Source organism: Ovis aries, chromosome 23 (assembly GCF_016772045.2).
Source record: "Ovis aries strain OAR_USU_Benz2616 breed Rambouillet chromosome 23, ARS-UI_Ramb_v3.0, whole genome shotgun sequence".
Lineage (NCBI taxonomy): Eukaryota > Metazoa > Chordata > Mammalia > Artiodactyla > Bovidae > Ovis > Ovis aries.
Window position 1 is genome coordinate 45,001,571 of NC_056076.1, and position 17,202 is coordinate 45,018,772.

At 45.1% G+C, this 17,202-nt stretch overlaps 1 protein-coding gene across 4 annotated transcripts in view; it reads left to right on the forward strand.

Annotated features, from left to right (window-relative positions):
- The window catches only part of SETBP1 (SET binding protein 1), a 408,527-nt gene that overhangs the window by 285,830 nt on the left and 105,495 nt on the right, over window positions 1-17,202 (forward strand). For all 4 annotated transcript variants that reach the window (XM_060405485.1, XM_060405486.1, XM_060405484.1 and 1 more), the window contains one exon: window positions 3,970-7,426. In XM_060405485.1, the coding sequence (XP_060261468.1) occupies window positions 3,970-7,426 (3,457 nt within the window). The remainder of the gene's footprint in view (window positions 1-3,969; window positions 7,427-17,202) is intronic.

Below are 17,202 nucleotides of genomic sequence, written 5' to 3' on the forward strand. Positions count from 1 at the left end.
ACACTCACCTCTTGCTCAGGCTTGAGCACTCGCTTTAAGCCTCAGGGGTGGAATGCTGGGATTCCCAGAGCTCTGGGGTTGGCTTGGATGAGATGGGGAAATAGAAATCCCAGGGTGGGAGGTCATGAACCTCTGCATGCCCAGTTCTTTCTGGGAGGACAGGATTCTCACCCACCCATATAATTGACTCTTCTGCTCACTGTGCAGTAAGCTTGGAAAACCTGAACAGAGAATGGACTGTGTTAAGAGTTTCTAACTATGTGAATTACAAAGAGCTCAGAGAGCAATCAGGAATGCTCAGTGGTGCCAAACTACATATCCTAACAGGCCTGTGGTAGCTCTGCATATTTACCACCAAAAAGTGCTGTGAATGTCATAGCAACCACATAAGAGCCCCACCCCAGAGGAATTATGGTGTTAAAACATTAAATGAGTGGTTTTACAACTCAATTATGTTTCAGAATTATCTGAGGAGCATGTTAAAATGCACATTCCTTAGTCCCACCCTGGGAGATGGCCAATGAGTGTATCTGCAGCAGGGCCCAGGAATTTGTATTAATAACCAGAACCTTAGCTAGCTGTGATGCAGGGATCCAGGACCACATCTTGAGAAGTACCAAGTGCCAAAATAAGAGATAAAGCTCCCCTCATTCCCTTTAACCCAGGCACATCTTCCTGTTCATGTAAAAGCAAAATATCTCACAAACAGCACATTAAAATTACTGGTGTCAGCAAAAGGTAGCACAAACACAGCTAACCCAAAAGTGTCATTTGTCATCCACAAAGTCATGCTTGATTTTTGATGAGTTATATGATTTTCCTCAGGCCGGAATCATCATGTTGTCCTCTTATTGGGACAAAAATTGGTACTTACTTTAGATAACCCTGAGATAAGGCTCCTTTATTCCATTTTCATAGACTTTTAAGTTTTTATGCAGTGATTTAATGCTTGTTTTTTAAATTATGTAAAAAAATAAAATGCCCTTTAAAAAGAAATCTGACTTGTACAAAATTTAAATTTATATAAGTTAATTTATACATTGGTTGTGGGGGAGGGTATAGTTATCTACTTTATAAAGTAATTTTTTGCATGACAGACATGCTTCCATAAACATATCCTGTAGGAGAGAAATCTGTCTAGTGTTTTCAAAATGGTATTTCCCTGATGAACATTTGGCCTAGGCTCAATGTGCATGGAAAACATGTATAAAAAGGAAGCCAGACCTTCAGAATGACTGTGAGTTCCACAGTCAATTTGTGGGGATGGGGAAGCAACCAAGAGTCATGCTGAACTTGATTGTATTAAAAGTTTTCCATAAAAATAATCTAGCCCAATATAGAATATCATCAGCTCTTCCCTTATTTGCTAACCAATTCAGAGATAGCCTTGCTGGGACTGAGGGTGGTATAAAGTCCATAAAAGATTCAGGTCTGATCCTCCAGAAAAAAATCTGTAGTCTAAAGGGGAAACGGAAACATGTGCTATGTGGGTTAATAAAGGCCCTAGTCAAAGCCCTCTATGTGCGATAATATCCCCCAGACAGCTGGGGAAGGATGGGAGGGAGAGCTTGCACCCCTGCAACTGAGCTCAGAGCCCGTTTTGCCATGTCTATCTCTGTCTCAATGGAGTAAGTGCTCAATTCTCAGTGAAGGACATATTGGAACTGACAGCCTCACCATTGTGTATATAATCTGTCATGGCTGACAGATGAAGAAATGGGATTTTATGAAATGCAACTGGATATAGCCATCAGCCACTGCTGGAAGGAAAGCCTTGTTCTCCTGAACCCCTTAAAAAGCACTCCTCCTCAGCCCTCTTGCCCCTTCACTGCAGCCATCTGAGCACCAGGTTTAAAGCACCATTTCCCCCATTACTGCTGATCTTTTGTTGTGCTTCCCTTTTGTCCACCCTGCCCTTTGATTGCCAAGCTCTCCCAGCAGGGCAAATTGCAGCTGAAATGGTAGAAACAATGGGATCCGGCAGTGTCCAGATGGAGGCACTGGGAACCAGGCATGCTTAACTGCTTACTTTCAGCTGGTCTGCCCTGAGTGTAAGTGAGCAGGCCTCACCTTTTAACTGCCAGAGTGAAATCCACCCTCCTGACAGTCACATGGGTTTCCCCAAAGGCAGAGTTAATTGGAAAGTGAAACAATTAATGGGAGATGGAAGAGAGCTAACAGTAAAAATTGCTTTGAGGGGGAGTTACCATTCAAGTATCTTTAGTCCTTAAGTATTTGGGAAGGATCTTTTGTTCAACATTTAACGCATCTGAGCACTCCAGTTTCATTATGAGCCATTATGAAATGAGTGATTGGTGGCTTATTGTCTTTTGTGTGTGGCCATGTATTTTGTCATGGTAATAGGCATCTTAAATATCATTTTGTTTGTTCATTCAACAAACATTTATTGAGAACTTTCTGGGTGATTTGCTTTGTAGTAGATACTGGGGAATACAAGGATAACTGAGAGCATCTCTGACCTCAAAATACTTCCAATCTAGGAGAAGATGGAAAAGTACACGCAAAATAGCACATTGCATTATAAGGATTGTGACAGATGTCTTCATGAGAGACAATGGTGCATGCGGAAGGAATGGCTTAAGAAATAGGGCTGGAGAGGGTAACTGTGTCTGCAGACAATATGTTGCAATATACAAGTCACTAATCTCACCAATGACAAAATGGATTACCCATAGTAAAATGGGTCTTCCCTCATTTATTCAATAAATGTTTATTGAGTGCCTGCTATTTTCCAGGTACTGTGCTTGGTATCTCTGTGATGGTATATACAGGCTAGAAAGGAAAACAGGCATTAATTAGCACAAAAATCAAATGTAAATTTAAAACTATGATAAGTACAACAAAGATGAGATACATTGTTTCGTGAAAACATGAGAACATTTGACAGGCCCCTTTCCCCCATGCAGTCGCAGTGGTCAAACTTTCCCTCTTTTTCCTTTTTTTTGGAAGAAAATTAAGTCTTATTTATTTTTAAAACCAAACCACTAAGAAAATATATCACAGTTTTGAAACAACAGACAATATTATCATTTCAAGTAATAAGTTGGTAAAAAGATAAGGTCCTTATCAAAATGATAAGGTGCCAGAACTGGGATGAGAACAACACATATAGCAAAGGCCCAAGCTAAAGTGGTATCTGGTAATGGAGGACAGTCCTTTTACCGCTCTAAAGGAGCCACAGTTCACCCCTGAGTTGCTTACTTTTCCTCCCTTGACTTTTGTGTTGCCAGAGGATTGTCTCAATAAAGCTCTGTCATTTCTAGGGGCAAAGTAAGCAATACTGGGTTTAGACTTTCATTCTGTTTCATGAAAACCAGATTTTTCCAAACCCCATACTTCACAACAAACTTTCTCTCTTAATTTCCTCAACTTGTGCTATTTCTCCTTTGTTCCTAATGAGCTGCTTGTTTTGAGTGCAGAGATGCCATACTCCAGGATAAACCTCAAACAGACACAAACTGCAATAGGGAACCATGTGTGTTTGAGGAGAAGCTGAGGCAGAAATAAGCTGCAGCTGGAGTTCTGGAAATGAGCACAGGTTGTTGAGCAGTTAAGGTGCTCTCCTGAACTCTGCCACCTTGGGCAGAACTCTATGGTTGAAGTTTTGGCCTCTTCATTTGAAAAATGGAAGCATGGGACTGTGGGACCTTTAGAGGACCTCCCATCTCTAAATAGTTCTCATTCTTGAGATTGCATTAAACCAAGATAGATCCTGTTATTTAAGGTGAGAAAGGCAAGGATTAAAGCGTCCTTATTAATGTTCAAAAATCAATGCAACATATTTTTACTAAAGAAACTGAAAAATATACCTCCACAAAGCATTCTGGTGTTAAAGGTGGCTATTTCCAACTTATCAATAATTAAGCCTTTTGATATGAAATTTTAAATAGTTTCAACATGCTCATCTTTGTTTCTCTCTCTCTCCTTCTCCATTCCACCCACCCTTAGGCTTATGAGCGGCCACAGAAACACTCAGCTCTCCACTATGACCCAGGCCTCCCACAGGATTTCACCAGTGACACCTTAAAACCAAAGCACCAGCAAAAAAGCAGCAGCCAGAACCACATGGACTGGTCCACCAACTCTGACAATGGACCTGCCACTCAGAATTGCTTCATCAGTCCAGAGTCTGGCAGAGAAACTGCAAGCACCAGCAAGATCCCAGCTCTTGAGCCCATGGCTTCCTTTGCAAAGGCCCAGGGTAAGAAAGGCAGTGCAGGGAGCACATGGAATCAGTTGTCCAACAGTAACAAAGATCTGCTCTTGGGAGGTGTGGTTCCATCTCCAAGCAACCACAGCTCACCAGCCCCACCCAGCAGCTCTGCTGAGTGCAGCGGGATTCAGCCCTTGGTAGATCAAGATGGAGGAAGTACAAAGGAGCCCCTTGAACCACCTACTATAAGCAGCAAGAAAAAGTCCAGTAAAAAAGATGTGATAAGTCAAACCATACCAAACTCAGACCTAGACTGGGTCAAGAATGCTCAGAAAGCATTTGACAGTACAGAAGGGAAAAGGGAAGGATACTCTGCAGATAATGCCCAAGAGGCCTCACCAGCCAGGCAGAATGTGAGTTCCGTCAGTAATCCTGAAAACGACTCAAGCCATGTCCGGATTACTATCCCTATCAAGGCACCTTGCCTCGATCCAAGCAGCCATAAGAGGAAAAAGAGACAGTCCATCAAAGCAGTGGTGGAAAAGATCATGCCAGAGAAAGCCTTGACTTCGGGAATCACTATGAGCAGTGAAGTAGTTAATAGGATATTTTCCAACCCTGAGGGTAATAAGAAAGATCCCCGTGTCCCTAAGTTGGGTAAAATGATGGAGAACGAGTCCCCCTCAGCTGGCCTTGAAACTGGTGTAAATGCTGAGAAAGTTGTCCCAGGAGGTGTACCTAAGCAGAGAAAGCCACCCATGGTCATGACGCCTCCAACATGCACAGATCACTCTCCAAGAAAGCTGCCAGAAATCCAGCACCCCAAATTTGCCGCCAAACGGAGGTGGACGTGCAGCAAACCAAAACCCACCAGTCTGCTTCGAGAGGCAGTCATGGCCACCTCCGATAAACTGATGGTGGAACCGCCGTCTGCTTATCCCATCACTCCATCCAGCCCTCTCTACACCAACACAGACAGTCTTACTGTGATCACGCCAGTCAAAAAGAAGCGGGGGCGACCAAAGAAGCAGCCTTTGCTCACGGTTGAGACAATTCACGAGGGGACGTCCACCAGTCCAGTCAGTCCCATCAGTCGGGAGTTTCCCGGCACCAAGAAGAGAAAGAGACGACGTAGTTTAGCTAAGTTGGCCCAACTAGTGCCAGGAGAGGACAAACCCATGAGCGAGATGAAATTTCACAAAAAAGTTGGAAAGCTTGGGGTATTGGATAAGAAGACCATCAAAACTATCAATAAGATGAAAACACTCAAGAGGAAAAATATATTGAACCAGATCTTGTCCTGCTCCAGCAGCATAGCACTGAAGGCCAAAGCTCCCCCGGAGACCAGCCCTGGGGCAGCAGCGATCGAGAGCAAACTGGGCAAGCAGATTAATGTCAGCAAGAGGGGCACCATCTACATTGGCAAGAAAAGGGGCAGGAAGCCGAGGGCAGAGCTGCCACCCCCATCCGAAGAACCCAAAACAGCCATCAAGCACCCGAGGCCTGTTTCCAGCCAGCCGGATGTTCCCGCCGTGCCTTCCAACTTTCAGTCACTTGTGGCGTCTTCACCAGCAGCTATGCACCCACTTTCGACACAGTTGGGTGGGTCCAATGGCAACCTGAGCCCCGCCAGCACTGAAACCAATTTTTCAGAGTTGAAAACTATGCCAAATCTCCAGCCCATCAGTGCTCTTCCAACCAAAACCCAAAAGGGAATCCATAGTGGGACCTGGAAGCTGTCTCCACCCAGGCTGATGGCCAACTCCCCTTCACACCTTTGCGAGATCGGGTCACTCAAGGAGATAACACTGTCCCCTGTGAGCGAGTCCCACAGTGAAGAGACGATCCCGAGTGATAGTGGCATTGGGACAGACAACAACAGCACGTCTGACCAAGCAGAGAAGAGTTCTGAATCCCGACGGAGGTACTCTTTTGATTTCTGCTCCCTGGACAACCCGGAGGCCATCCCATCTGACACCAGCACAAAGAACCGGCATGGCCACCGGCAGAAGCATCTCATCGTGGACAACTTTCTGGCCCACGAAAGCCTCAAGAAGCCAAAGCACAAGAGGAAACGGAAAAGCCTGCAAAACCGTGATGATCTCCAGTTTCTGGCAGACCTAGAAGAGCTCATCACTAAGTTCCAGGTGTTCAGGATCTCCCACCGGAGTTATACCTTTTACCACGAGAATCCGTATCCCAGCATTTTTCGGATTAATTTTGATCATTATTACCCGGTGCCATATATCCAGTATGACCCGTTGCTCTATCTTCGTAGGACTTCAGACTTAAAGTCAAAGAAGAAGCGTGGTAGGCCTGCAAAAACCAATGACACCATGACAAAGGTGCCTTTTTTACAAGGGTTCAGCTACCCTATTCCCAGTGGAAGTTACTATGCACCCTATGGAATGCCTTACACATCAATGCCTATGATGAACCTTGGTTATTACAGTCAGTACCCAGCTCCTCTGTACCTGTCACACACGCTTGGAGCAGCGTCCCCGTTCATGAGGCCCACAGTGCCACCACCTCAGTTCCACACAAGCTCCCACGTGAAGATGTCTGGTACAGCTAAGCATAAAGCAAAGCACGGAGTGCACCTGCAGGGGCCCGTGGGCCTGGGCCTTGGTGACAGGCAGCCATCCCTGAATCCTCCCAAGGTGGGCAGCGCCAGTCTGTCCAGCGGTCGGCTCCACAAGAGGAAACACAAACACAAGCATAAGCACAAGGAAGACCGGCTCCTGGGGACCCACGACAACTTGAGTGGTCTCTTCGCAGGCAAAGCCACTGGCTTCTCCAGCCACATCCTGAGCGAGCGGCTGAGCAGCGCAGACAAAGAGCTCTCCTTGGTGAGTGAGAAGAACAAGCATAAGGAGAAGCAGAAGCACCAGCACAGTGAAGCCGGCCACAAAGCGTCCAAGAACAACTTCGAGGTGGACACCTTGTCTACACTGTCACTTTCGGATGCCCAGCATTGGACGCAGGCCAAGGACAAAGGTGACTTGAGCAGCGAGCCTGCAGACTCCTGCGCGAAAAGGTACTCTAGCAATGGTGGGGACGGGGGCAGTGCAAGACCAGAGAGCCTGGACGTATTCAGCGAGATGAACCCTCCAAACGACAAGTGGGACAGTGATGTGAGTGCGAGTAAAAGGAGGAGCTACGAAGGCTTTGGAACGTACAGGGAAAAGGACATCCAAGCCTTCAAGATGAACCGCAAGGAGAGAAGTTCCTATGACTCCTCCGTGTCTCCAGGTAAGGCCGAGTCTTCCTCATGCTTGGAGTCTCCTGCGACTCGGTTGCTGGGCCCTGCCATTCAGCAGTCCGCTATCTTTGGCACATTATTGCACTCACTAGTTTGCAGAGAGGTAGGAACCATATGACAGTGGGTCATCTTGTACATTTGAGTGCTGTACCTTTTTTGCCTTGTTTACTCAGTATTTACTGTCTTGCCTCTTTTGGCCCCATTGCCTGAGGACTGTGGTCCCAGAGGCAGCCCCAGTAGCTGCCTAGACTACATCCGTACCCACTACCTTTATGCTGTTAATGAAAAATATGGTGCCTAGGTCCTCATCTGATCTGATGGTGAATTTGCAAGTTGGGTAAATCCTGTAAAACTCACTAGGAATACCAACAAGATCCCAGGAATGTCAGAGCTGGATGCAAATGAATATCTGATTTATCTGACATGTTAGCTCTAGATGTCACACAGCCTAGGTTGAAACACCTATAGCAGAGCCATTGGAAGCTAATGACCAGTGACTCTTGAAGGCTACATGGTAAGGAAGCCACAGACCGAGGCCATGCTTTCCTCTTTTGATAAGCAGCCCTTTGTAGACCCCTCAAGTGAAGCCTTGACCTGTCATTTCTCTGCATAAAGGTGGGGCCGGGGCGGAACTTGGCTGTTAGCACCATGAGTTTCCTGCCTCCGTGGGACTTTACCACCGTGTCTCTTGGCACATCCACTGGGGTTGGGATTTGCCCACTAATCTCTAAACTAAAGTGCTGAAGTGCTGGTTGCTCATTCCTTGTCAGTTGCTGGCAGAATTTCCCTGCTAATATGCCCACCCACGTAACCCTTCCTTGCCACAGAAGCCTCACACTTCTACACATATATCCCTTTGTCCCTATCCATATATCACACAGATGGTAAGACTCCTGTAGAACAGAGTAGTTGTTTACTAGGAAAAGAGTCGAAACTCCATAGGCCAGACAAACTCTCGGACCAAAGCCTGGTTTCAAGGACTGATCATTCCTCATAAGATTTGAGTGTAGTGTTTGACCTTTGTGTATGGTGCATATCCTTTGCTCATCCTCCCCCTTCATAGGGAGTCAAATTAGTGAAAGTGAAGGCAATCTGTTCATGAGGATTAGAGACATTTTCCAGGCCAGCAGATTTCAGGAGGAAATATGGCTATGAGTTAGAAGCCACTTAAAGATTGCCCTAAATTGCCACTAGCTTGTGAGTTGCTCTTGTGGTAGATGTTGTCCTTGCTTAATGAAGAGACCAATTAGCAGTCATGTCTCCTGCACTTGCGAAGGTGATGAATGGCCCACGCTTCATGTCTGCCCAGATCGATGTCCTCTTCCGTGTTTCCCCATTTCTGATCATCAGACTTTATTGAAGGTGCTTATTTTTTTGTGTGCAAAGCCTAAATTAAGCCCATCCAAACAAGAGTTGGTCTTCCCTAGTAGCTCAGATGCTAAAGCATCCGCCTGCAATGCAGGAGACCCAGGTTCGATCCCTGCGACAGGAAGGTGCCCCTAAGAAGGAAATGGCAACCCACCCCAGCATTCTTGCCTGGAGAATTCCATGGACAGTGGAGCCTGGCAGGCTACAGTCCATGGGGTCACAAAGAGTTGGACACAACTGAGCAACTAACACACACAGACAAGAGTTGCTAAAAGATTAAATTTTCACATGAGACATATTGTTACTTTCTCTTACAATGTGGTGGAATTTAACTTGCCATGAGCAAAGGGCTTTCTTATTTCTAGTTTCTTAGCATTGTTTAGTTAGAAAACAATAATGGTATGTTATTGCTGAGAGCCTGCAAGCAAGAATCCTAACTGAACAGACCTGAGAAACAAGGTCTCAGAAGCTAAAACCAGCCACTGTTACATCAGGGTTCTCAGCAGTCTCACAGGGACTTCTGCGTGTTTTGACTGAGTTACAGATGGGCTCTGGCTTAAGTTTGCCAGCTAGAGGTTTATCTCAGGGCCCTGCGTCTGAGGGCAGCCACACTGTAGCCATACACAACTCCTTGTATTTGTATTCACAAGGTGGTTGTTACTTCATTTAAAATTCTCCCTCTCTTTCCGCAACTTCTTATTGTTTTGCAGCTAGCCACAGAAAGCTGGGCTCAGCCTGGAAATTGAGTTCTGCACCCAACTCTGTTATGACCTTAGGCATGATATCCTACCTCTTTGCAGGTACTATCTGGCAACCTGTAACTCAAAGAATTGGGCCACATCTCTTTTGTATGGCATATTTCAATTCTTAAAGCCATTTTACATGTATTTCTTAGAGTACCCTTCCTGCAATCTTAGAAGAGCAATACTTTCATTTCCATTTTATGAAACAGGACACTGAGGCTCAGAGATCAAGTGACCTGGTCAGGTTCAGAAAAACTGTCACTTTTAATTCCAAGCCTAGGGCTTTGCCCTCTGCATTGCAACTCAGCTGCATGCCACCCAGCTAGTTAAGGCCAAGTCTAGAACACAGGTCCTGGTCCCCAGTCAGTGTCCCTATATCTCACCACCACCCTTCCTCTCAGAATCTCATCTATCCTCTGATTGCATGCTTTCCCCTAGGGCATCTGCACAGTGATTATGTGATGAGTGCATAAGAGAGTAATTAAAACAAGAAGACATCCCTTGATTTAGCTCCCAGCCACTGAAGGAGGATTTCTTATGGCCTAAACTTGACTAAATATCAGCCTGGAAACATGTATGCTGACAAGGTTTCCACTTCTGTCCTTGCTACTGAGTTATTTTTGCCACTGCTTGTACTTAGTTTTGTGTTGTATGAGCATTTTTTCTGAACATTATCATCTTAATTGTCAGTGGCTTCTGTGTCTGTATAGTTATACCTGTTGTCCCTACACATCTTGATGCATACCTTATTGGAACAGACCAGATTCCCTATCATTCCCTTTCCTTCTAAACCATGGCCTCTCCTTGATATTTTAAATGCCCCTTCTATTCCTGAATCCCTGAAACATCAGGGAAAAAATGTCCTTAGCACTTGGAACCCAAAGCATTCACCTTAATGTAATACACTCCAAAGAGTGCCAAGTCCCATTAAAAGCTGGGAGACAGATGAGATGAGATTGAAGCATTAAGATTTTCAAAGACTTTATCCGAATCGAGGTGTCTGTTTGGCTAGATGGTACTGAAGGTCATGTTTAGACAATAAGCACCTGTCCTTCCACATCTTCTCTTCTTCCACCTCTTCCTTCTCCATGTGGCTCATTTCCATAGCATCTTAATGTCCAATTTCATACAATCTAGTCTTCTCCATATAATTATAAGTGCCATTCTTTACCCTGTTGAGGACCAAATTTAGGAGCAAAATGAAAAGATGACCCTGAGATCAGAACTGATATATGTGAAAGTAGCTCAGTCATGTCTGACTGTTTGCAACCCCATGGACTATACAGTCCTTGGCATTCTCCAGGCCAGAATACTGGAGTGGGTAGCCTTTCTTTTCTCCAGGGTATCTTCCAAACCCAAGGATCGAACCCAGATCTCCCGCATTGTGGCAAATTCTTTACCAGCTGAGCCACAAGGGAAGCCCAAGAAAACTGGAGTGGGTAGCCTATCCCTTCTTCAGGGGGTCTTCCCGAACCAGGAATCGAACTGGGGTCTCCTGCATTGCAGGCGGATTATTTACCAACTGAGCTATGAGAGAAGCCCAAGTGGAAGTCATTACCATTATGGAGAGAGGCTAGAGACCCTGCTTAGCAATAGCAGCAGTTGCACACGTCATTTCCTCTTTTCTGCTTGGAAAGTCATTCATTCTCCATCCCCCTGCCCCAGGATATAGATGTGTTGTCTTGTTAGCCCCCTTACCACCTACCTCGAGCTGGAAACTTACACAGACTCTTCACCTTTTTCCTCTATTTTACTCCTGTCCTACTGCTTCTTTGGTTTCAAAAGGCAGTGACTCTTTTGACCTATTTTCTAAATGCATACCGTCTGGTAAATCTTCACCTATAAAAATGCTTGCCTGGAGCCAAATAATGGATAAATAGCGGGAAGGTGAACTGCACAGACTCTCAGAGTTGGGAAAAGCTTCATCTGGGCTGCTGTCTCACCAGGCATCACCGTCTCGTGCACGCTGACGTGTGGCACATTCCAGAGAGCAAACCTGTCCAAGGGTGACAATGCATATTCAGATGATGCTATATGCTCTCAGAGCCAAGTTCTCCTGAGGCAGTGGAAGAAGTCTCTAGTATGAATGATATTCTTCCTGTTCCAACCTCTTGGTGAAAACAATTTTTGCATACTTTGATATAAAGTTAGGCCCGGGGCTTCAGATATCTTGACCGCTGCTGTCCAGGCTCCCGTCAGATACTGGAGATACAGTGAGGAGAGTTAAGTTTATACCTATTACCTCTTAGTCTAATGCCATTCTTAATCAAGGTGAGTCCCCAGGGTCAAGTACTTTCCCCATGATGAACAGATGCTGAGAATTCATTCTTAGCTCACGTCTCAGGTATCAGAGGCCTGCCATGTAGGTAGCTGAATTCCCTTGAGCCTGGGTGACTCCACCTCCTCTTGTGGCTCTGCCTTGCCCTCTGTCAGCTCCTCTTATAGGCACTGTGGGCATTTCGGGAGACAGGCTCTGTTGTCAGTCACAGGCAGGAAATGGGTGCCCAAGCCAAAAATAATATAGAAGCCTCTTCCAATCAGTCATACAGATGAGGGAATATTAACCACACAGACAAAATGTCATGAAAACCATACAAAAGAAACATGTGTGGAAAGTTTTCTAAAACTGAAATAGAAGGAAGAAGAGGACTCATGGGAGGAGAAAGCTAAAACCAGGAAAGAAGGAAGAGTAAAAAATGGAAAACTGGTGAAGTGTGGTCTGTCTGACCTCAATCCAAGGTGAATTCTAAGTCATCCTGTGGGAGGAAGTGAAAGATTAATTAGCTAATGGTTGCTGTGTGGTTTAGTGAGATTATGAGTACCTGCCTCAGTCTTGTCTCCTCTGCTAACCAGCTGGAAGATCTTTTTTACTCACAGGTTTCCCGAGTAATACTACGACAATAAGGGTTCTGACCAGACCTGATAGTCTAGGAGTCTCGAATTTGTACAATGGAATTGGAGCGCACACACACACCAGATTGTGCAGTTAAAGAGAAAATGCCCACATTATGGAGAAGGCAATGGCATCCCACTCCAGTACTCTTGCCTGGAAAATTCCATGGATGGAGAAGCCTGGTGGGCTCCAGTCCATGGGGTCGCTAAGAGTTGGACACGACTGAGCAACTTCGCTTTCACTTTTCATTTTCATGCATTGGAGGAAATGGCAACCCACTCCAGTGTTCTTGCTTGGAGAATCCCAGGGATGGGGGAGCCTGATGGTCTGCCATCTACGGGGTCGCAAAGAGTCGGACACGACTGAAGTGACTTAGCAGTAGCAACAGCCCGCATTATAGCCAAGTTGACCAATTAATTAGCAGTTCAGTGAAGTTTCAAAACATATTCTTCTGGCCCGTGTCTTAACCTATGTGACATCCCATTCATCTTTGGCTCAAGTGGCTTCACTTAACCATTTGATCTCACTTTTCCGAAAGATGAGACCTCATATTTATACCAACAAATTAATTTGTTCATTGTGTAGGCTGAAACCACAGTCCTCATCTTAGAACCAAATAAGTTAGAGCACTAATATGACCAATTGTATGAGAGCAGATTGAGCAAACTTGCACCTATAGTCACACTTAGAAGTAAAAGAGTACTAATATAGTATAAACACTTCATTTTGCTTCTGAGAATACTGAGGTTTAGGAAGGACAAGCGACTCATCCAATGATACATATCTAATTGGTAGAAGGGCTCAGACTGGGAAGTTTAGCATCAGGCAGCAAGAAAGGGAAGCAAGAGAGAGAGACAATAAAAGAAAAAAGAGAGCGAGAGAAAGGTGAGTGTGGGAGAGATGTTAAGCTATATGTTTTATTTTGCTGTGAGCTGTTGTAAAAGGTAAGCATCTCTTTGACAATAATTTGTTTCCAGAATATCTCTGGGGACCCATGTTTGGGACTGGAAACGATCTTTGTGGACTATGATGGAAGTAATTTTTTTTTCCTTTTCTATCTTCACAATTGCACATGTTTATTTTATTGAGCCTCCCACAGTTCCTCCTAAGGTTTCCTTTTGGAAACCAGGAATTAATCAAATTAAATGTTGTGACGTATAACTTTCTGACAATGAAAAAAAGAAAATAGCATCTCTTTTGCTACGTTGAACCAGAAATCCAGCAATCTGCCTTTGGAGCATGGAGTCTCCAGGCCATTTATCTTCCCACAGTTGGCAAACTTTCCCCCATCCTTTTGGAAGATTTTATGTATACCTCTGTGGCTTTGGAGAATTGTGAAGATTCAGGTGTAGGTATGGAAAGTGAAAGTGTTAGTCGCTCAGTCATGTCTGACTCTTTGCCACCCCATGGACTGTAGTCTGCCAGGCTCATCTGTCCATGGGATTCTCCAGGCAAGAATACTGGCGTGGGTTGCCATTTCCTTCTCTAGGGGGTCTTCCTGACCCAGGGATCGAACGCAGGTCTCCTGCATTGCAGGCAGATTTTTTACCATCTGAGCCATCTACAGAGAAGTCACAATTTTGACAGACTTGGCTTTGATACAACACGGAGCTTTTCTTGGCCAGAAAAATCAGTAAAGCATGCCTTCCAAAGGCTAGCCTGTCACTGGGCCATGATAAGGATAGTGCCTTTGGAAGGATCCTCCAGAAAACCATGTCTTCACTCTGTAAACAAACAAGCAATAAGGCTGAACACTTCATTGTGGCTTAGACTTGTGCCAGTATAGCACTTCACACAAAGTAGTTGAATTGAAGAGGAACTAATAATGACAAGGGACATTTTAAAAATTATTAATTTAGTGTCTAGTATATGCATGTGTTTGTACAGTCCTGGGAGAGGAATTCAAGGATGCTTTACTATTAAGGAATCATAGTAAAAAAGCATTAAGTAACTCAATACTTTTGCCCTCAAAGAGGGTACAATCAGGAGGCTCTCCTGAATAACCTAGGGGAGGAAAATAGATGCAACTTAGACTATAAGGACCATCAGGAAATCATAGAGAAGATGCTAGGCTGTCCAATGAGGGTAAGCCACTGCCGTATTTTCAGTGCTGGTGGAACCAGGAAATTCTTCTGTTTGGCATTTTTTCAAGGATGGAAGAGTCTTTTGGAGCATGGAGATGGTGGGATGGTGATGGGAGGAAGTGGAGTCAAGCATAGAGTGGGAAGGAAGCTCTGTCAGTAAAGGTATTTAGGAGGAAATACCCAAAAGACACTTGGGAAATGGTGTTTAGTCTAAGTTCTTTTGAGGTTAGGATCCGCGGTTGGGGAATCATGGTAGATAAGGAGTATGTTGTGCTGGAGTTTAAAGGTTTTACCCCACACTCTGAAGCTTGTGCTTACTTAAGTAGACAGTGAGCAGCCATTTCATTATTCAGGCAAAAATTGTGAGATGATCAAATTATTGTCTTTTTCCCCTGACTGCTCCCTCCCTCTTGTCTGGGTTGGGCAAACTTACCCCATCTTGCATTTTTCATATGACATTGTAATAATTCATTTCTTATTTGAATTGTACCCACTACCTACCCTCCTTCCCCCAGCCCACCCCCTAGATTATAAGCCTCTTAAAAGCAGCATATCTACTCAGGTGCTCAAAGAAAAAAATAAATAATAATGAGTCATTCCTGACTCATCTGTTTCCCTCTTTAGCGAAAATCAAAGAGGGTTCCAGTATGTTGGCCTCAGGCAACTGGAAGGATGATGGCATGTGAACAGAACTGTAGACGGTGAAGCGGGAGTGAGAGGGGATGAGTGGCCGAGGCAGCAGTTGGCAGCCCTGCACAGAGGAGAGCTAGAGATTCACCAAAGGGGAAGACTGGAAAATTAAGGAAAAAGGCTGGAAGGGGAGACCCCTGTGGTTCACCTTAAACAGAGAGGCAGAGGAAGAGGGGATCGGGCAGACACAGAGAAGGAATGACAAAAGTGTTGGAGAAGAAACAAGAGCACAGAGAAGACAGAATTTCAGAAGAATGGGGTGGGGGACCACGAGGGCCCGAGCTACGGGCTTCACAGAAGATGGGGACATGTGAGGATTTGTATGAACATATCGTTGGCTCTGGAGATAGCAGAAAAGTTAGCAATTGTGTATGTAGTGCCCCGTATGGTTAAGCGGGGGTGGGGTGGGCTGTGTGCCAAGTTCAGGTGGTAGAGAGGTAATGAATAAGTAGATGATGAGAAAATAGGGGCGAAGGTGCAGAAAGTGAAACGTGGTTGTGGTTGGAGCTTCGTAGAAGCTCCGACTTCTTAGAAGGCTTTGTTCTATAGTGAGCCCTTGATGGTAAGTGACACATTCTATCTTAGCAGGCCTTCAGTCTAAGGTTCCCCCCGTTCGGGGAGCATGAAAACCATGCCATACTCTTTATCCTAGGTCATTCTGCCTCCTTGTGAAGGCCACATATAGAAAAGGTTTTAGTATTTTAAAAGAGGTCAGAGATTCCAGGCAGGCTCCACCTTGCTTGTCCCACAGACACACAGGCACTTAATTTTTGGTCACGGTAATGGCTGTTTGAAAGTTTCTCTTTATGGTGCCATGGATATGTGCGGTGCCACCATGAGTGTGTGGAGGAGCAGTTCAAGTTTTGGTAAATGAATCTTACTGAATGTTTACTGTGTACAAAGTTTTATAGACTAAAGCTTAATTGTTGATCTTTCAGAGGTCTTTACTACTCTGTGGAATAAATATATATATGCTGGTTCATAAAGTGCTTACCTTCTTGCAAACGATTATGAGCTCTTTAGTTACTAAACATATAACATAGTGCCAAGATACAACACAGAGAGAGACCAAAACAAAAGACAAGCAAGAAAGGGCTCCTGACCTTAAGTTCCCTCTACTATACTGAAAAGAGATGAGGTTAACCTACATGAAACAGCCTGAGGATTAATGCAGACCAGATTTAATCTGTGCCAACTCAGTGGCCAACCACGGGAGCCATAGTGATATAGGATCAGAAAGGATGACAGTGTTTAGTGAAAAACAAAATCCTGGACTTGAACCCTAGAGAGTGGATACATAGTGACTCACTGAGGCACCAGATGGATGTCAACTAAAAAATTAGTCACAACCTGAGAGGAGAGTTATTTTATTTGATGGTAATGTTAAGGACTCCGAGCCCAGGAGGCAGGAGAGGCAGTCGAACTATACACAAGTTGGCAACAAAGGGAGCAGGCATTGTAAACATAAAAGATTATTGTTAAGTAGTAAGGGAAGGGGCTTCCCAGGTGGCGCTAGTGGTGAAGAAACACCTGCCAATGCAGGAGGCGTAAGAGATGGGGCTTTGAACCCTGGATCGGGAAGATCCCCTGGAGGAGGGCATGGCAACCCGCTCCAGTATTCTTGCCTGAAGAATCCCCGTGGACAGAGGAGCCTGGCAGGCTACAGTCCACAGGGTCACACAGAGTTAGGCACCACTGAAGCAACTCACCACATAGCATGCACAGGAGTGTGTTAATTGCTCAGACTCTTTGCGACCCTATGGGCTGTAGCCCGCCAGGCTCCTCTGCCCATGGGGATTCCCCAGGCAAGAATACCGGAGTGGGTTGCCATGCACATCTCCAGGGGCTCTTCCCAATCCAGGGATCGTACCCAGGTCTCCAGCATCGCGGGCATACTCTTTACCGTTTGAGCTACCAGCTCACACAATAAGGAAAACCAAATGTCAAGCTAAGGAATTTAGCATTCTTCTGTGTTTGGGCAGGTGCAA